The sequence below is a fragment of the Pseudochaenichthys georgianus genome, chromosome 14 (genome assembly GCF_902827115.2).
Source record: "Pseudochaenichthys georgianus chromosome 14, fPseGeo1.2, whole genome shotgun sequence".
In the NCBI taxonomy this organism is placed as follows: Eukaryota; Metazoa; Chordata; class Actinopteri; order Perciformes; family Channichthyidae; genus Pseudochaenichthys; species Pseudochaenichthys georgianus.
In genome coordinates this window covers 11,533,665-11,555,724 of record NC_047516.1, presented here as the reverse complement: position 1 = coordinate 11,555,724, position 22,060 = coordinate 11,533,665, and the positions used below count along the sequence as shown (strand labels likewise).

The 22,060-nt window shown below is 41.4% G+C and overlaps 1 protein-coding gene across 1 annotated transcript in view; it reads left to right on the top strand.

Annotated features, from left to right (window-relative positions):
• Window positions 1–210: 210 nt before the first annotated feature.
• The window catches only part of LOC117458912 (sodium- and chloride-dependent GABA transporter 2-like), a 36,488-nt gene continuing 14,638 nt past the window's right edge, over window positions 211–22,060 (top strand). Inside the window, exons 1-10 of the mRNA XM_034099650.2 lie at window positions 211–582; window positions 714–848; window positions 2,072–2,212; window positions 2,522–2,609; window positions 2,951–3,083; window positions 5,332–5,466; window positions 5,564–5,667; window positions 6,297–6,421; window positions 10,222–10,334; window positions 10,416–10,550. Coding sequence (XP_033955541.1) covers window positions 393–582; window positions 714–848; window positions 2,072–2,212; window positions 2,522–2,609; window positions 2,951–3,083; window positions 5,332–5,466; window positions 5,564–5,667; window positions 6,297–6,421; window positions 10,222–10,334; window positions 10,416–10,550 — 1,299 coding nt within the window. The 5' untranslated portion in view covers window positions 211–392. The remainder of the gene's footprint in view (window positions 583–713; window positions 849–2,071; window positions 2,213–2,521; window positions 2,610–2,950; window positions 3,084–5,331; window positions 5,467–5,563; window positions 5,668–6,296; window positions 6,422–10,221; window positions 10,335–10,415; window positions 10,551–22,060) is intronic.

Sequence of the window (22,060 nt, the reverse complement as noted above, 5' to 3'; positions counted from 1 at the left end):
TGTTGAAATTGCCCGGAATTACTGCTTTCCCCGTCTCATTGTTTCACTGTGTTTCAATGTGTTTGGGTTCTATTTCCTTTTCTCTTTGCCCCCCCCCCCCCCCCCCCCCCAACCTTGCAACCCATAGCCCCACCTCCCAATATACATCTACGCATCTGCAGCATAAATAGTTTGAGTGTCAGCCAACAACACTCTCAGTAACAGGACAGATCATTCCACAACACATCGTCAACTTTACATGAGCATCACATCACTTCACGCAGTTCAGGCGGAAACACTAAGTGTCAGAGTTATTTGGCAAGAACGCCCAAACTCGCATGTGGGTTTAGGAGTTACTTACACTGCAGATGGTCTTTGAGAAACGTACGGTTAAGTGAGTTAAAGGACGAAAGATGGCCATGAACGGAACAAATAGCATCCACACAGTGTTGGTGCCAAACGGACACCCACAGACGTCTATAGATAATGAGGGACGGGGTAATTGGAGAAACAAAGCCGAGTTTTTCCTGACTGTGATGGGTGCGATCATCGGCCCTGGCAATGTATGGAGGTTTCCCTACTTATGCTACAGGAACGGCGGAGGTGAGTTACTTTTCACACAGCTGTTGCTCTCAGTTTGAGAAAATGTAAATCTAGGAGGATTCTTTAACTATTTTCTAATTGTATCTACCCATCGCTGCATAAAGAAGTAAAGGCAATTTTCTTTTTCGCAGGCGTGTTCTTCATCCCATACTTCTTGTTCATGTTTACATGCGGAATCCCGTTATTCTTCCTTGAGACTGCTTTAGGACAATACACTAGCCAGGGGAGTATAACATGCTGGAGAAAGATGTGTCCGCTTTTCCAAGGTAATGTCTTAACATATCTTATTTTCAGTAGAATTTCCTGTGCAAATGTGTTCGTGTTCGTCAAGTGTCTCGTCATATTCTTCACCGGATATTTTGGATGTGAACAGTGCGCGTAATTACGCACAAAGTGTATCCTTTTGGCCATGTATGGAAGCCCATTTCCGCCACTTGAAAAAAATAAAATCCCCATGAAAAGTCATAATTATGAGATAAAAAAGTCGAAATAATGAGATAAAAAGTCATAATTATGAGATAAGAAAGTCGAAATTATGAGATAAAAAGTTATAATAATGAGATAAAAAGTCATAATTATGAGATAAGTAAGTCGAAATAATGAGATAAAAAGTCATAATTATGAGATATAAAGTCATAATGATGAGATAAAAAGTCATAATTATGAGATAAGAAGTGCGCATGCGCTGCAGTGGGGCTGTCTTCAAAGGTCCCTTCATCACCTTGCTGCTCTCCACCATGCAAACGGCATCTAGTCCTAAATAAGGTAACTATTACAGGTGACTTTTGTAAATGTTAGATGTTACATATAGCCTATATTGCAGCTACACTACAACAATGCAGTTTATAGCTTTGACATTACCTGTTATGAATATAATATATATAATATATATGCCTATAGTTTTGTGGTAACGTTCACGGGTTAGAGTTAGAGCAACTCACAGCAGCAGTATGCCTAGACTATTGTCATTAGTGGCGTGAACATTACCACAAAACTATAGGCATATATATTATAGTTCATAACAGGTAATGTCAATGCTGCATTGTTGTAGTTTAGCTGCAATATAGGCTATATGTAACATCTAACATTTACAAAAGTCACCTGTAATAGTTACCTTATTTAGGACTAGATAGATGCTGTTTGCATGGTGGAGAGCAGCAAGGTGATGAAGGGACCTTTAAAGACAGCGCCACTGCAGCACATGCGCACTTCTTATCTCATAATTATGAGTTTTTATCTCATTATTTCGACTTTCTTATCTCATAATTATGACTTTCTATCTCATTATTTCGACTTTCTTATCTCATAATTATGACTTTTGGAGCAGATTCTTTGTCATTTATCTCTGCATAATAATGATCTTATTATTGACTTTCTGCACAGGTCTCTCTGTACAGAACAGACAGTGTTGTTGAGTGCAACAAGATACTATTATCTGCATGCCACACTCCCTCACTCACTCTTGTATTTTTCTCCTTCTTTTTTTCAGGCATGGGCTATGCCAGTCACTTAATCATTTTATTTAGTGCAACCTCTTATATTGTCATCATTGCATGGGCGTTCTTTTACCTGTTCTCATCATTCAGTGCGGATTTGCCTTGGGCCACATGTGGACACGAGTGGAACACAGGTACGCTGTCTTCAAACTTTTGGAGAGGGCTTCGGAAGCCTGTATAGATATTGAGTATGAATAATGTATTTTAAGTGAATTTATACTTATTTGATTACGGATTTCACTGCAATATTGTTAAAAGAAAAGTGTTTGTGTAATGTGCAACGCAAGGGATATCAAGCACAAATATAGAACATTTTCTTTCTCATAAAAGAATCTCTCTTTTTTTGCTTTATGGAAGTAATGCAACGTTTATGAAAATATGTTGTTATCTCTGTTTGATGCAATATTGAAAATGTGGATTTTTTCATTGTTTTGTTTCCCCAGAGTCTTGTCTGGATCCCTCCCATCCCAATGTGAGCCTCAGCATGGCATCAAGACTGAATACCACTCTTCCTGTTATGGAGTTCTGGCAGTAAGCATGAAGTCAACTGAACTCACACATTGAATTGCATTCCCTCCCCTTATATTACCACCACTGGAGTGACAGGGAGAAACAATGGTACCAGCATGCAGAATGTTATAGCATGCAGGGCAGCCAACATGGCACTGCATCAAGTTTTCTCCTAGAAGAGCAACAGATAATACACTGCATCTTTTTCCATCCACTACAAGCTCACTATAGAGAGTTTATTATCACGTTGTCTCAACTGGAAGGACACCCTATCCCATTAAAGTGCTTTAACATTAACCTTTGGTGCCCCCTCTCCACTCCCACCTCTCTAACCCCCAGCATTAATCCCCTTCTCTGTCCAGGCACCGGGTTTTGAAAATCTCCAGTGGTATTGAGGACGTCGGTAGCTTGAGGTGGGAACTGGTCTTTTGTCTCATCCTGACATGGGTCCTCTGCTACTTTTGCGTTTGGAAAGGAATCAAGTCAACAGGAAAGGTTAGCTGGTCAAACAGTTAACATTCTTGAAGAAAAATGCAGGTCCAAATAAAGTTTCAATGATTTTGTTAGTTTTCAAAATGTTTAAAAAGTTATTTTAAAGATAGAGTATTATTCAAATCTATTCTTCCAGTTATATACATCATGTACTGTATATATTCATTGTAAATACTAGTGTAAATAGGCAACAATTATTTGTTAACCTACATTTGAGTTCACTCTAACTCACTTAGACCCTTTTCCACAAAAAAAGTGGAGTACCTAATACAAAAACATGGACAGTATCCCTCACTGGCTTCACAACATGTACTGTTTTGGTTGTTTACAGTGAAGGCTGTACTGATATACTAAGTTTATGAATTGGAGTTCCACCACATGAGACTTATATTACACTGAACAAAAATATAAATGCAACACTTTTGTTTTTGCTCCCATTTTTCATGAGATGAACTCAAAGATCTAAAACATTTTCTATATACACAAAATAACCATTTCTCTCAAATATTGTTCTGGTGGACATTCCTGCTGTCAGCATGCCAATTGCACGCTCCCTCAAAACCTGCGACATCTGTGGCATTGTGCTGTGATAAAACTGAACATTTTAGAGTGGCCTTTTATTGTGGCCAGCCTAAGGCACACCCGTGCAATAATCATGCTGTCTAATCAGCATCTTGATATGCCACACCTGTGAGGTGGGATGGATTATCTCGGCAAAGGAGAAGTGCTCACTATCACAGATTTTTTCAGATTTGTGAACAATATTTGAGAGAAATGGTTATTTTGTGTATATAGAAAATGTTTTAGATCTTTGAGTTCATCTCATGACAAATGGGAGCAAAAACAAATGTTGCATTTATATTTTTGTTCAGTGTATATGGACACATGTATTACCTGATGTGTTCAAGATGTATAGGGTATTAAAAGCAGTGTTTTACATCAGCAGTCTTTTTTACAAGTTATATTACCCACCGTAGTAATGCTAATTAAAGTTAGGGGTGAGGAGTCGATGGCCCATTGACCCTTTGACCGGTGACCCTGTGAGCTTATGAAATAGGGAGATGTTTTGTTTTTTTCTGGGGAAACTAACTCCTGGTAGGGTCTACAAAAGGCTTATTTGTTCCATTAGGGAGGCAGACACAAGAGTGATTTTCAGGCCCTAAGTAGCGCAATACAAATGAGACTTTATGAGGTGGGTTTTGGTCAAAGGCTGCAACTTCGTTTATCAGATATCTAAGAAGATTAGAAATACAGGAAGGGTCTGAGGAGTCCATTATACTCCACACTGTTGACGTCCAACAGAAATGTTTAGCTTAAGAGATTTGCTCTTACTATCTGTCGGCCATTATACCCACATATTTGCTTTGCTCTAAGTCCCAGACTGAGAGTTAATCCAGGCTCTTATTTACTGTTTACATCTCAGCTGGGTGTTTAGCTTAGAAGTGGTTATTGGCTGTAGTCACTTTAGTTTGGCATCTTAATAGAGCATGCAAATCGTCTTTTCGAGATATTTAGCTGAATGATATTAGCTGACAAGTTTATTTTAGGGATACAAGTTGTTCAAGGGTAACATTTGAGTTGTGGTTAAAGTAACGTTTAAGGTTTAGTAGTTATAATGGTTAGGTCTAGGGGAGAAACATAGACAATACAGATTCCCACAAGGATGAATAACAAGACAGGTTAGGCGTACCGCTCTAGCCGACAGAAGGGATAAGAAAGTGGTCTAAAACAATGTACGTTTAAATGGTTATCAGGGCAAACGGTGGGTGAGTAAATATCACAGGCTTAGGGAACCCTCTATGTGCCTTGGTGGTCTTCATAAGTCATGCAATACCTGGTAGTTAGGACTTGGTGTGTCTAATACACAGGTTCACTTTAATCTGACCCGTGTCCAGTGTAAGGTATCACACATGGATAAAACATACAGTGGCTGCAGCTAAGAGCAGTAATCCAACTGTACATTTATTTCTATTAGATGATGAAGGTGTTAAATCTGATGCTACAGAATAAAGATATAGGTTACCCAATTAGCATGTTTAAGCTACTGTTAATTAATATGTGGAAGTTATTGTTTTCCCATAAGTCATAACTACACTGCAGCTACTGTATATACATATGACAATAAAAGCCTTGAATCTTGAATCTTGAATAACTGCTAAAACAATCAGTCGTTTCATTGATTGGTCGATTCATGGACTGATCTATTACATATTGGTGCAAGCTGGCAATACATGTCTTTGTTTCTCTTCAGGCGGCTTTCTTTACAGCTACCTTCCCCTTCATTATGCTGTTTGTTCTGCTCATCCGTGGTGTCACCCTCCCGGGGGCGATGGACGGGATCATTTACTACCTCTACCCTGACATCTCCCGCCTCTCAGATCCCCAGGTAAACCCATGTGCTCTTTAGAGCAGAACCACTTTTCTTTACACAGAGTCATAACCATACACATATATATATTTTTCACACATACATTTGCATTCAGGTGTGGATGGATGCTGGAACTCAGATATTCTTCTCCTATGCCATCGGCCTTGGATTCCTAACTTCTCTTGGGAGTTACAACACCTTCAATAACGACTGTTACAAGTATGGCCTGACCTATCAAAATGATTATTATTATTTTTCTTTTAAATGTAGTGTTTCTTGTTCTTTATATAATTTTTCCGCAAAAGTATTTGATTTGTGTCAGTTTAAGGTTCCCGAAGTTGGCCAATCACAACTTTCTCTTGTCATAAATATAATTAATCTGACTGATTTTAGGCTTTATGTATTCTGCCACGCTGTGGAACTTGAACATATAAAAAGAGGGAGTACCACTTAAACTGAATATTAATAGGTTAATTCAAACGTTATGTTTGGTGTTCCAGGTCAGAAATGACCAGCCATAGAAAAATAAATATATTATACTTTACTATGTTCAAGCAGCATACAATAAATACACATTATAACACCCCCACACCAAAAACAGCAGAAATAGACTGTACAACTTCCAAGTGTGTACATGTAAAAGCCCTTTAGGACATCATTTCCAAAAGTAAGTCTAGAACTTCTAATAATGACTCGGAATTAGGTTGTGCAGGAACACCGTCAATCTAACTTCAAAAGAGAGTTGAGCACAATGTAATGCTGCAATGCCAATATGTTCTAAATATCCTTGTGTATCAAATATCTTTACTCATTACACATTTTTAAAACTGTGCTCATTTTCTTTTCAGGGACTGTTTTTACTTGTGTCTACTGAACAGTGCCACCAGCATTGTGTCAGGCTTCGCCATTTTCTCTATTTTGGGTTTCATGACCAACGAGCAAGGAGTGGATATTTCTGAAGTAGCTCAATCAGGCAAGTACTGACTTCTCTCATTTCACTTGATATTGAGCAGTAGAGTGAAAAACTGGTATATTACATTAACTGCTCACCTTGTTGGCAGAGCTCATAGTTTAAATTGCCAGAAACCTTCCCTGCTTAAACTCTCTCTTTGTGGGAAAATGTGCCAATTTATGTAGCGTTTCCTTATCCTTGTATCTTTCTAACCTAAGAGGCTTACGTTTGTCATCTTTTGTTCTTACATTTTTTTACAACTTCTCCAAACTATAACTGCATACACAGGTCTTATTTGCTCACATTTCTAACGGAAGAGGTTACATTTGCAGCTCAACGGCATTACAAATCAGACGTCAATTCCAAAATACTTAATACACCGTTTTTCTCGATGAAACTTGGCTACTTTGACTGGCTTTGTAGCTCTGGAACACTGGGAAGTTTGGGCACACACAATACCTCCCACTTGGTGAAAACAACTCCAGAAATGTCAACAAAGAGCCTGCAAATGCATCAATGCTGGCAGTTGCATTAATATAAAATCCAAAATGACCATTAATCCAATAGATTCAGCTAATTTATAAAAGCTATACGCTGTTTGTTTGTGCTGCAAATACATAACACACCAAAATGATCTGTCGTAGAACCCTTTTCTATATATTTAACCAGCCTGTGCTGAATTTGATTATAACTAAGGGAGGTTTTTAAAAGCAAGTGAGTCTTTTCACTCATTGACTATGAAAACGAAGACATACTGTACATTTAATTCTGTAAACTTTTTTTTTGACTCCAATACGACAATGTTGGAACATTGCAAGTAATAAAGGGTTGTTTCCTGTTTGTCCTATTTTGACAACATTGGATGATGAGGCATTCTTAAATAGCTCTCAACAGAGATGGAGTACTCGAGTCCTGGACTCGGACTCGAGTCGGACTTGAGTGCCGATTTTCGGGACTCGTGACTCGACTCGGACTCGCGCACTGATTGACGCGACTCGGACTTGGACTCGTGAATTCTCGCACAGGATGACTCGGACTTGTGAATTCCCCCCCCCACGATGACTCGGACTCGACTCGTACATTGACGCTCCGACTTGGACTCGGACTCGAGCACATTTTCTCTGGAGTCTGATGTCCTCTATCCTGTATGGCGAGTTCACGTACTGGCAGTGGTGTAGTGGGCGTTGGACGCGGGGGTACGCCGTACCCCCACTTATTTGGAGCATGATCTTTTTTTCAATAGTCTAATACATATAAAATCATTGCCAGTGTTATCAGTTGCAAGTGTGTATTTGTTGTAATAATGACAACAACATAATACATTTCACAGTAATTATAATAAGAAATAAAAACGATTTCCTTAAAAAAGTATGATTCGTCATCAGGCTCGTGACCCCGCGGAGGGCTGGGGGTGTGTCAGTGACACACCGGCCCCAGCCAGCTTACCGCCCGCCGATTTTGCGGCAGCTCTTTCCCTCAAGAACGCTCACGAAAAAGCTCTATAATGGCAGGATATTTTTTTACTTGACTTATTTTCTAAAAAGAATATCATTCACAAGAAGAAAGAGGCTAGCAGCACCGAAGCTACAAGTGAAGCTGCTACTACTACATCATCAGAAGAGCCGCCTGAAGACGTGAATAATGCTAGCACTAACGTTAATGTTAAAGCAACGTTCCCCTGGCTAGCTCAAACTCAGCTGTCCCAGAGGTATGGACGGAGGAGATGTGGCGGAGGAAGCAAGAAGTGTGTGTGTGTGTGTGTGTGTGTGTGTGTGTGTGTGTGTGTGTGTGTGTGTGTGTGTGTGTGTGTGTGTGTGTGTGTGTGTGTGTGTGTGTGTGTGTGTGTGTGTGTGTGTGTGTGTGTGTGTGTGTGTGTGTGTGTGTGTGTGTGTGTGTGTGTGTGTGTGTGTGTGTAGCAGCAGCGCTGTCTGCTCATTTGCAATGTAGGCTAGGTCTAATCAGAATAATTTCAAGTCCAGATTCAGAGTCTGTGTGTGTTGAGCGCAGCGCCGTCTGCTTTTTGCAGTACAGTAACGGCCCGTCTACACTACAGCGTCGACAGCGTCGAAAGCTCCAAGCTGCTCCAAGCTGCCCATTCACTTTCAATGGGGTGACGTCACGTAGCCGAACTGAATTGTGGGTAGCAGAGCGAGGCGTCTCAGGCGTCCCAGGCGACCAGAAGTTGAACATTGTTCAACTTCTGGTCGCCTGGACGCCGGAGTAGCCAGCGCCAGCCAATCAAATCCCGTTTCCCAAAATCTGACAGCTGAAGCGCTAGCCAATCAAACCGCGTCTAAGCTGGGAGAGATATCCCGCCGTTCATTTCTATATTTCAAAAAAAGTCGGAGGAGAAACTAACTATCGCCGTAGCAAATCACCCGGTTTTGTATGACCAGACCCTCTTCACCTACCGGGATACAAACCGGAGGAACCAGGCATGGAGGGAGGTGGCAGAGACAGTGGGGGAAACTGGTAGGTGTTTTGCTTTGTATGTCGGGGGCGGGAGATTCATGTGATTGGTTGTTGGCGTGTTGCTTGAATAAAATCCCCAAGCTCCAGACACGCCCAGCTCCAAGCTATTTTTGGAGCTGTAGTGTGGACGCTCCGTAACTAAAGTAGGACTAAGCATACCGGTAGTTTCTGTGGACCTGTCTGCCCGTTTTGTGAGTGCACTGCGCGCGTGCGCACTTGTGTGGCATTGTTTGGAGCTAATTAAAATAGCGTCCCCCCAGTAAAAAAATCTCCACTACACCACTGCGTACTGGGCCCCACTATTCCAGTCTAGATATGTCTACAGACACATCCCGCATCATGCTGTATGCTTTCACACATTCTGCTTCCACATTGGAAAAGAGCAGCGCAAAATGCTCGTTATGTGGAAACAATATAGAAGAGAAGGCTCCGTAACACATTACTCTAAGGATCGAGTTCCGACATATAGGCTGTCTTGAACACTATCATCGGAGTAACGTGATCTAATCAATAAATAAAGATTCAGCCGATAACGAAAGCACATGGCTACTTAACATGCAGAATGACGTGCTTTCTGGGGATAAATCTTTATCGGTAAACTGATTTAACCCGTAAAAGTTCCTTCAAAATAAGAGTCCCGATCTTATTACTATCAAAATAAAAGTGCAAAACGAAAACTTTACCATAGGAAAATATTGGCATACAAATATAATCACTTCTCTAAAAGGTAACTCATTTTAAATATAGTTTATTTATATATAATAATAATATTAATATTAGAAATAAGCTTTATATTTGTATAGCACCTATTACAAGAATTGTAGCCAAACTCGCTTCACAGCAGTTCAATAGACAGGATAACAGCAATGTAGAGGAGCAGCTACATTTCAAAACATATATCCACGAATATTAATACATGAAGACTTGTGACTCGGACTTGACTTGGACTCTTCTTAAGTGACTCGGAATTGGACTCGGACTCGAACATAGGTAATGATGACTCGGACTCGGACTCGAACACAGGTAATGATGACTCGGACTCGACTTGGACACTCCTTGGGTGACTCGGACTTGGACTCGGACTCGACTACAACTCTCCCTTGGTGACTCGGACTTGGACTCGGACTCGAAGAGTGGTGACTCGAGGGTGACTTGGACTCGTGAATTGGTGACTTGACTACAACACTGGCTCTCAACTACTGGATGAAATGCCATGTGCAATCATCATCGTAATGTAATTCTTTGGTATTGCTCTAAATGTATTATATGAAAATACATCTAAGCAACATTTTTGCCCATTGCCTTTGATTTATGTTTCTGTTATATGTTGTGACATGATGTGTGTGTAGGTCCAGGGTTGGCATTCATTGTTTACCCACGTGCTGTAGCCATGATGCCCATGCCTCAGGTGTGGTCGGTGTGTTTCTTCCTCATGATCATTATGCTCGGATTGGACAGTCAGGTACCCGCCAAACCTCTCTGAATAAATAAATGTAGGATTTAATTAATAAACAAAGGTCTGACTCACACTGCTTTCTTCCAGTTTGTTGGTCTGGAGTGTCTGATGACGTCACTGACGGATTTGTTCCCTGCCCTGCGCCGAGGCTACAGACGTGAGCTGGTTCTGTTGGCTATCTGCAGTACCTGCTGCATAATGGGACTCTCCCTAGTCACTGAGGTTTGTATAGTAAAGTCCATGAAAACAGTTAGCTTTAGTATTATTTATGCTACACTTAAAATGCTTGGAAGACTGGTAAAATTGTACATATATCAAAGCAGAGAGAACTGTGTATGAAAGGGACTTTAAACTAACTACAAGGCCACCTCCACCAAGGCCAAATGCCCTAGTGGAAAATGTGATTCAGATGTACTACAACATTTAATGGGTTATACCCTCTATGGTTATACCTTGGCAAATGCACACACTTTCACCAATATGTATGTAAAGCATGCCAGTAGTATTGCATAATACAGATACAAACTGACAATGAAACACAACCTTCTTGATTAATTAAGTCAATCCAACATCGAACATAAAGTGATGTTGATTACTTCCAAGACTGGTAAGCCTTCATGTTTCTGTCATAAGCAAGAACCCTATATGAGTATGAGGGGCCGTTAGGGACATTATTCAGAAATACCGTTCACATACACTTGTGAAACACTCTCACACACACGTGAAACACTCTCACACACACATGAAACACTCTCACACACACATGAAACACTCTCACACACACATGAAATCCAAAGTTATTCACATTTACATGTGAAACACTCTCACACACACACATGAAACGCTCTCACACACACATGAAACGCTCTCACACACATGAAACGCTCTCACACACACATGAAACGCTCTCACACACACATGAAACGCTCTCACACACATGTGAAACGATCTCCCACACACACACATGAAACGCTCTCACACACACACACATAGTGCTGCGTACCGGCAAGCCGAACCGGTACTGGACTTGTAAAAAGTTTCGGTTCAAGTCCGGTTAAAACCGGAACGTCGGGAACCGGTACTTGGACTCGCAAAAAAACTAGCATTTATGTATATTCTGGTGTCTGTGGTTATTTAAACATTCCCTGATAAACGTTATTCAGCGACAATAAATGAGTGCTAATCCCAGTGTGCTCAGTGTACACCATCACATGTCATTTCACCTTCGATTCACGGTTTGAAAACGTAGCATTTCGCCACATGCTAATGCTAACCGGAAGTGAATAATTTTCAGAATAAAAGTATTAAGTTAATAGTGTGAACTTCCGTTTTTTTCAGAATAAAATTGATTTAAATTAAATAGTGTATTTAATTCAAAATTACGCCATATCAACATTGATTTTAATTTCTAACAGTATGTATGTACATCACTATGTTTGTAGTATGTACTGTATAATGTACACATGTAGAGTTGTAGAAAAGACATGGTGTACAGACAGTACAGTACACTCTGACTGTACAGCCACTACAGTGTATACTGTATAGTAGGTGTGTAACAGTGTAATGCGTATAGTCTACTCTACACTCTACCTTTCAGCAACGTTTTAGGGATTTAGGCTCAGTCAGCTCAGGGACTGTTTGGTTACTTTAGTTTGGTAAATGAAATACATGTTTGAACTTTGTAGTAGTTCACTGTAGTTGCTGTCATAAGTCATTTATAGACTAAGTGGCAAAAAGTGTTTTTTTTACATTTGTACTTTGTAGAGAAATGTAGACACAAGTTGGAAGGGAGCACAATAAACCTGACGAGTTTTAATTTGAGTTGATTATGAGTTAATTTTCAATTGATAATTAGCTCACAATAAGTTCACTTTAGTTACTCACACAACTTGACACAAGACATGGGTTCAGGTCCGGACTTATAAGTCCGGACCTGAACCTGAACCTCTGGACTTGAGTCCGGACCTGAACCTGAATGTGAGTCCAGGTACGCAGCACTACACACACATGTGAAATGCTCTCACACACACGTGAAACGCTCTCACACACACATGAAACGCTCTCTCATACACACATGAAATGCTCTCACACACACATGTGAAATGCTCTCACACACACGTGAAACGCTCTCACACACACATGAAACGCTCTCTCATACACACATGAAATGCTCTCACACACACACATGAAACGCTGTCACACACACATGTGAAACGATCTCACACACACACACACACACACATGAAACGCTCTCACACACACATGTGAAACTCTCTCACACACACATGAAACGCTCTCACACACACATGAAACTCTCTCACACACACATGAAACGCTCTCACACACACATGAAACGCTCTCACACACATGTGAAACACTCTCACACACACATGTGAAACGCTCTCACACACACATGTGAAACACTCTCACACACACATGAAATCCAAAGTTATTCACACACACATGAAACGCTCTCACACACACATGAAACGCTCTCACACACACATGAAACGCTCTCACACACACATGAAACGCTCTCACACACACATGAAACGCTCTCACACACATGTGAAACGCTCTCACACACACATGAAACGCTCTCACACACACACACATGTGAAACTCTCTCACACACACGTGAAACGCTCTCACACACACATGAAACGCTCTCTCATACACACATGAAATGCTCTCACACACACATGTGAAATGCTCTCACACACACGTGAAACGCTCTCACACACACATGAAACGCTCTCTCATACACACATGAAACGCTCTCACACACACACATGAAACTCTCTCACACACACATGTGAAACGATCTCACACACACACACACACACACACACACACACACACATGAAACGCTCTCACACACACATGAAACTCTCTCACACACACATGAAACGCTCTCACACACACATGAAACTCTCTCACACACACATGAAACGCTCTCACACACACATGAAACGCTCTCACACACATGTGAAACACTCTCACACACACATGTGAAACGCTCTCACACACACATGTGAAATGCTCTCACACACACATGTGAAACGCTCTCACACACACATGTGAAATGCTCTCACACACACATGTGAAACGCTGAGTTCAGTATTGAATTAATTTGCTTTTCAGTTAAAAAAGGAAGGCCTTCCTGTCACATGAAGGAAAATCAGGACATTCTGATGTAGAGCTTCAAAATAAAAGACCTTTGAAATATCTATTATATATATATATGAACAACCAAAACTCTCCAGTATCAAATACTTATTTCACTACAGGGTGAATGATGCTATCACCCTGGAGTGAACTAAGTATTCTATACTGGAGGTTTTTTGTTTTATTCTTATCTAAAAACAGAGGGATGACAGCTCATATAATAGAGATTTCAAAGATCTTTTATTTTGAAACTCTTCACCAGAATGTCCTGATTTTCTCTGAGTGGGTTGTGCTGCTATCACCCTGAAGTGAAATAAGTCTTTGATGATTGACAGTTTTGTATTTATTCTTATCTAAAAACAGATGGCCCATATGAGATTTCAAAAGTATTTTATTTTTAAACTCCTGAAGTTTTACATTCACTCAGTTATAATGTGGTAGTTATACGTAGTTTGTTTTAAATTATTATTGATCACATTATATAGTGCATATTTCTTAATTTAATCTCCAGTATATATGAATATGTTATTTACTCGGTGTCAAACGCTTTGGAAAGGTCAATAAATAGAGCTGCACAACTCTGCTTATTATCTAAAATACTAGTAATGTCATTCACCACTTTCATTGTGGCAGTGATGGTGCTGTGTTGCTTTCTGAAGCCGGACTGATGTTTAGACAGGATGTCATTTTTACATAAAAACGCCTTTACCTGTTCACTCACTAGGCGTTCGAGCACCTTCGCCAGAACTGGCAATTTTGAGATTGGCCTATAGTTATTTAAAATAGTTGCCTCCCCTCCTTTTAGCAAAGGCAAGACATAAGCTGACTTCCATACTTTTGGAATTGCATTTGTGCTGAGGGAGAGGTTAAAAAGAGTAGTAAGAGGAAGAGCAATAAAATCGGCAGCTACAGTATCTTTAAAAAGAAAGGTTCTACGTTGTCTGGGCCAGCCGGTTTATTAGGATCTAGCTTGGATAAGACTTCATGAACAACATTGACAGTAAAAGGAGTAAAACTGAAAGGGTTTTCCAGACCACATTGTTCAGAGTCACGGATTGGGGTGTTCACAGCAGCAGAGTTAGTCACAGAATCAAACATAGAAGTGCAGGACAAAAATGCTCATTAAAGCAATTTAGCATGGTGGCCCTGTCCGATATAGTGCCAGATGCTGTGGTAAGGCACGGAGGTAGCTCATTACGGATCTCACCGGTGGATATCGATTGTATGGCTTTCCAAAATGTCCTAGGATTATTTAGGTTTTCTGTGGTAACTGACAAATAGTACTTCGATTTAGCACTTTTGACATTTGAAGTGAAGCTATTCCTTAGATGCCTAAAACGCAGCCATTCTACCTCTGAGCCTGATTGCCTAGCCTTTGCCCAGGCCTTGTTTCTCTCATGAAGGAGACTAGACAGTTCAGCAGAAAACCAAGGATTGTCTCGTCCCTTTACTCTAAATGTACTAAATATGCTGTTCAAACATACGAAAAGTTGAATTACAGTCCCTTCAATAAATCAATCAATCAATCAATCAATGTTTATTTATATAGCCCAATATCACAAATGTTACATTTGTCTCAGTGGTCTTCACAGTGTGTACAGAATATCAGTATGACAATATGACACCCTCTGTCCTTAGACCCTCACATCGTACAAGGAAAAACTTCCGAAGAAAACCCACAGTTTAAAGGGAAAAATGGGAGAAACCTCAGGGAGGGCAACAGAGGAGGGATCCCTCTCCCAGGACGGACAGACGTGCAATAGATGCCGTGTGTGAATTGAAAAGATAATACATTTGCAACATAGGTAGTCCAAATGTTTGGAAATGCATGTGTGTATAATAGGACGATGAATCCACGAGGATATCCATCCAGGACCGATGATCCAGGACCACAGCCACGACTCGCGATCCAGGGCTCGCAATCCAGGACACAGGACCGCAGGATCATCCATGACTCCGGATCCCAACGTATATAGACACCAAAAAGAAAGACATTTGGGGAAGCTGGGTTAATCGGAACATGAGAGTACACGGGTATAGACAGAGAGAAGGAAGAAGTAAGATGTCCCCCGACAAACTAAGCCTATATCAGCAAAACTAGGGGCTGAATCTAATCAGCCCTAACTATAAGCTTTATCAAAAAGGAAGGTCTTAAGCACACTCTTAAAAACGGATAGGGTGTCTGCCGCCCGAACACAAACTGGAAGCTGATTCCACAAATGTGGAGCTTGATAAGAAAAGGCTCTGGCTCCCATTGTACTTTTAGAGACTCTAGGAACAACCAACAACCCTGCATTATTGGAACGCAATGCCCTAGTAGGACAGTAGGGTATAATGAGTTCTTTAAGGTAAGATGGCGCCTGCCCATTAAGGGCTATGTAGGCGAGAAGAAGAATTTTAAATTCTATCCTGTGTTCTATAGGGAGCCAGTGTAAGGCAGCCAGAACAGGAGTAATGTGGTCCCTTTTCCTAACTCTGGTTAGTACACGAGCTGCAGCATTTTGAATCAGCTGAAGCGACTTGACTGACTTCTTGGTACTCCCTGATAATAAAGAGTTACAATAATCCAGCCTAGAAGTAACAAATGCATGGACTAGTTTCTCTGCATCGTTTTGAGGCAAGATATGCCTGATTTTTGCAATGTTACGTAGATGGAAGTAGGCGGTCCTTGAAATTGATTTTATGTGGGCGTTAAAGGATAAATCCTGATCAAATATAACACCAAGATTCCTTACAGTCTCACTGGAGGCCAAATTAATGCCATCCATAGTTAGTATATCTTTAGATAATTTGTTTCGTAGATTCTTCGGGGCCAAGTACAATAACTTCAGTTTTGGTCGTGTTTCACATCAAAAAGTTTATCTTTATCATAACTAGAAAGACTGTATTAAAAAACTGATACTGTGAGAGAAACTTCTGATCAGCAATGTGATGAAAGAAATGGAAGCTGGAATCCGCTTTATCAAACACCGGAGTTTATTGAGAGTCACGGCCGGGAGCATTTACAAGGTGTCTCATTCATTGAAAAACCCTGGCAACACTGAGCATTACACAGCAGCACGGCGCAATTCTACACAGAGAATATAGGAGTGGCCTATATTCGCGTGCTTTCCATCTTAATCGATATCACACATGTTAAACACAAAGGACTGGTCTGTTAAAACCATCTGCGCATTGGCCACACTCCCCCACAGGAAGGCAGGGCCTTTTGGCCTTTGCCCTGTTTAAATTACAAACAGGACACATAGGGAAAACACTAAAATTCTCCCCTGCACAGATCTCATTAAAATATTTTGTTCACAGATACCATATATTAATTGCAACCAGGTGAAACATCAGAACATCCAACTGTATAAAAGACATAAATTAGCAACATGAAACATTAAATCAAATCAAGTTTTACTTATATAGCACATTTATAAACGATTTTTGGTCGAGCCAAAGTGCTGTACATAAAATAAAAATAGCCTACAGTAGAGACACTTTACAGCAAATAACAGCACAGATTGTTCAGAATATCAGTATGAGAAAAATGACACCCTCTATCCTTAGACCCTCACATCGTACAAGGAAACATTTCCAGAGAAAACCCACAGTTTAAGGGGAAACAATGGGAGAAACCTCAGGGAGAGCAACAGAGGAGGGATCCCTCTCCCAGGACGGACAGACATGCAATAGATGCCGTGTGTAAATCGAAGAGATAATACATTTTACAGCATATAGACCGAATGTTAGGAAATGCATGTGTCTGTAATAAGAAGATGAATCCAGGAGGATGTCAGCTACAATCCTGTGGAAGCCATTAGGGAAGCAGCATGACGAGACCCAAGGCAGGACCACAGAGACAGATTCAGCCACGACCCGAAGTCCACGACTTAATCCAGAACTCAGGATAGAGGATCCAAGACACAGGACTACAGCAAGAGGATCAGCCTCGACTCCGGATCCCGGCGTAGATATAGATACAAAACAAGAAAAAGATTTGGCTGGGTTAATCGGAACAAGAGAATACACAGACACAGACAGAGAGAGAAAAGGTCATTGGATAAAAGTTATTCTTGATAACCCTCTATAAAGATCTCATGAACTTCCCCACTCAATCTATCAAGACCCGAACAGTTCTATTAGATATAGATAAGAAACAGAGATAGGGAGCACAACAACCTATCTCTTCGTCAGATGCACTCCCCTGCTTATCTAAGCGACTCTGTACCCCGTTACCCTCTACAAGACCATAGACCAGCAGAGGGAAAATGGGGGGTGTGTAAGGGTAAGGATTTTTAAGAATAAACCACAAGGATCTAAAGGGAAAAAATATGAAATATAAGGTACTATATTTTAAGTAATCCTATCTACTATTCCTATATTCGAATAATGTATAAACTATTTTTAAAATACTTTATGAAATCCTATGTTATGTTATAAATATTAAAATAAAGAACTAAATGAATAAATAAATAACTAAATAAATGAATAAATAGATCATTAAACAAAAGCCAGAGAGAAATAGTGAGTTTTAAGTGTTGATTTAAAAACCCCCAGGGTCTGGGCCGACCTCACATGGAGGGGCAAAGTATTCCAGTGCCTAGGGCCAGCCGCTGCAAAAGCTCGGGTTTTAAGCCTGGTCTTAGGCACTATCAACAGCAGCTGATCAGCCGACCTTAAGGCTCTGCCTGGGGTGTAGGGATGGAGGAGTTTGGCTATATAGGCAGGAGCCAGCCCATTTAGGGCTTTAAAAACAAATAAAAGGAGTTTAAAATCTATTCTGAACCGAACTGGAAGCCAGTGCAATGAAGCCAGAATTGGGGTGATGTGGTCACGCTTTTTAAGGCCAGTGAGAAGACGTGCAGCTGCATTCTGAACTAGCTGAAGGCGGCTAATTGAGGCCTGGTCCATACCCACATACAGAGCATTGCAATAATCCAGTCTCGAGGTAACAAAGGCGTTAATAACCCTTTCTAGGTCTTTAAAAGATAAAAACGACTTGGTCTTAGCCAATAGTCGTATTTTGAAAAAGCAGGTCTTGACTACAATGCTAACCTGCTTATCACATTTAAAGGCGCTGTTAAAGGTCACTCCAAGGTTCATAACAGAGGGGAGGATATTTGTATTGAGGGAGCCCAGAATATCAACCGGGGAGACTATTGGTTGGGGTCCAAAAAAGATGACCTCGGTCTTGCTCTCATTGAGGGTGAGGAAGTTTTGGCTCAGCCAGGATTTAATCTCTGTTAAGCAGTCCATCAACTGCTGAAGTGAGTAGGCATTTTGATTGAGAGGCAGATAAATCTGGACATCATCAACGTAACAATGGAAGGGGATGTTGTGTTTTGTGAGAATTGAACCTAGGGGCAGTATGTACAATAGAAAAAGGATGGGGCCCAGAATCGAGCCTTGGGGAACCCCACAGGTAAGAGGGGCTTTGGCAGAGGAGAAAACACCTAACTGCACCTCAGTGCAGTTAGGTGTTTTCTCCGACTATGGTCCGTCAAATAAGACCTGAACCATGCAAGGGCAGAGCCTGTAATGCCTGCGGACTGTTCAAGCTGTGACAACAGGATACTATGATCCACAGTGTCAAAGGCAGCAGTTAAAACTAACAGCACCAAGACAGCTGGGCTGCCTGAATCGGCGGCTAAGAGCAGATCATTAAAAACTCTTAAAAGGGCTGTTTCAGTACTATGCATAGGTTTAAAGCCAGACTGAATTTTTTCATGGATACCATGCATGGTTAAAAATTATTGCAGCTGGGCGTAGACTACTCGCTCCAGGGCTTTAGATAAAAAGGGTAGCTGGGAGATGGGCCTGAAATTTGCGAGAATGGAGGGATCGAGATTTTTCTTTTTAAGTAGTGGCTTAATCACGGCATGTTTGAAGGCAGCTGGGACACATCCTGAATTAAGAGAGGTATTTATAAATAATAAAATACTTGCTCCAACTGATTCGAAAACATCTCTAAAAAGGCGAGAGGGAATGCTGTCTGAGGTGCAACTTGTCGGCCGCAGGTGCTTGAATACATCCGAGAGAGAAGAGAGGGATACAGGCTCAAAATGGTCGAGGACAGCAGGGCACAGAAAGGGAGCAGGATATGGGGTAGCACTAGTATAGGCTAGCCTAAGAACAGATACTTTTTCGATAAAAAATGTAAGAAATGTATCGCAGAGAGTAGTTGATGGCACAATTGGAGAAGCATCACAAGGATTAATGATCAAATTAAGGACATCAAAAAGAACTTAAGGCTTATGGCTGTTTTTGGAGATTAACAGAGAAATATACTCTGTTTTGGCTGCTTTGACTGCCGTCTGATAATCGGAAAGGCAAGCATGAAGAATTTCTAAGGAGACATGAAGTTTATCCTTTTTCCATTTTCTCTCTGCACGCCTACAAGCGCGTCTAAAAGCGTGAGTACAATCATTGAGCCATGGCTCTGAGAGAACTTTGTTGCGTCTAAGCGTAAAGGGAGCAACGGAATCCAGTATTAGTGTGCATGTCGAATCAAACAAAGAGATAAGCTCATCCGCACTAAAAGCACAGTTCACCTCTAATTTACAAATCGGATAAGTATTAAAAGCATCTGAAAACTGTGAGGCAGTCAAGGGGTTAATTGAACAGAGACAACGCGCAGAAGCACATGATTCGACTCCCGCAGAAGGAATCGAGGTTGTAAACAGAACCGGTAAATGGTCTGAGATACGCGTTCCTGCACAGATTTCATCCACAAAGGTAGACAATCCAAACGATAATACTAAATCTAAGCTGTGTCCTTTATCGTGTGTTGGTCCAGCCACAGACTGAATAAGACGGAAAGAGTCGAGGAGGTTTAAAAAATCCCTAACCAGAGGTTTAGACTCGCAGCACACATGGACATTAAAGTCCCGGACAAAAAGTCAGAAAAGTCAGTTATGAAATCATTATTGTACTTTGGCGGACGATACACGACTGCGCAGAGTATAGGCGAGGCTGGATTCAATTCAAAAAGCTGCAACTCAAAGCTAGCATAGCTAGTTACTGGGTGAAGCATACGGCATTGGAGATTAGCTCTAAACACTGAAGCTATACCCCCCACCACGGCCGGTGGTACAGGGGGAGCTGAAGAAAGTACAGTCGGGATGAAGAAGTTCAGAAAACGGTACATACTCGCCGGTGTGGACCCAGGTCTCCGTCAGGAACATTAAATCCAGATCATGAGAGGTGAATAAGTCGTTTAACAGGAACGTCTTGTTTGCTATTGACCTAGCATTTAGCAAAGCCATGCAGAGTTTTCTCTCTCGGCTGGCCGAAGTTGTAGTGCGTCTCAGCTGACGAAAATGCACGTGTTGAACGCATAGACTGTATATAGGTTGAATGCCTATATACCGGGAGCAGTCAGTCGGGCAGGAGGAGCTGCCAGCAGGCCCAGCAGAGGCCACAGCTCCGGAAAGACAGGGCGAATCCACCGAACCCTCGGATGGCGTTGGCGTGCAGCGGGAGGGCCATGACATCTGAGGCGTGGATAAGTCACGGAAGAAGCCGTCAGGTGTGCTTTTTGATGGACAAGCGCGCCACCACGCTTTCCCCGTCGTCTAAAGAGCTTTCGGTGAGGCAGGATGCAGGGCAACCGGCGCAGGTAGTGATGGCAGTTTGACACTGAAGCTTCGAACGGAGCTTCAACCCTGGACTTCCTATTCCATAGAAGCAGTGCTTCGAAGCTTGCTTCAAATCACGTGACATATGACGTCCGAAGCAGCAACTGCTTCAAATCACGTGACATGTGACGTCCGAAGCAGCAACTGCTTCATTTCCTGAATTAATCACTTGACTGGTTCGCGGTCCATTCACGCGATTCAATGCACTGCCTCGTCTCGATTCTGACAGGTGACAGGTTGAAACAGTTTCGAATTTGAGCGCTTCAACACTTTATGACCGCTCTAAACAATGCGCAATGTGTGGGTTGTTGTCGTAGTTTGCGTTGTTGCTGTTGTCTGTTGAGTTGTTGTTGGTATTGCATTTGAATTGTAGTATCATTATAGAGCAAGCCAGGAAGAAAGATAGGTCGTTCTTGCTCGGGAACAAAAAGACAATTATCAGTAATATAAAAACAGTTCAATATTTCAAGGAATAGATAGCCCAGTGGATAGAGCCCGGGGCCCGAATGAGGCGATGTTCTCCGCGCAGCTAGTTCAAAGCCCGGAATGGATGTATTTTAATCATTGCTTTTCAACTTTAATAACTGATAAAAGGCCCTCTCCTCCCAAAGAAATGTCCAGCACTCTCTCGTCTCTTCTCAATAACCCAATACACACAATTATCAATCTTTAATTGCAAATAGAACATGATATTCAGTCTTAGTGTGTGTGTGCATCGAATATTTTTCAAGGCAAAGATACGTTAAACCCACTGCAGCCTTGCAGTTCGCCAGGAGAGGTCGCTGTAACTGAAGCTTCGAGAAGCTTGGACACAATTGTCCAAGTGGTTCGATGCTTCATTCAAAGCTTCATTTTGCCATCACTAGGCGCAGGTAGGTGGAAATCAACCCAGTCTCATGGCATTTTGTGTTCACCAACACGATTTTTAATCTATTGATTCGT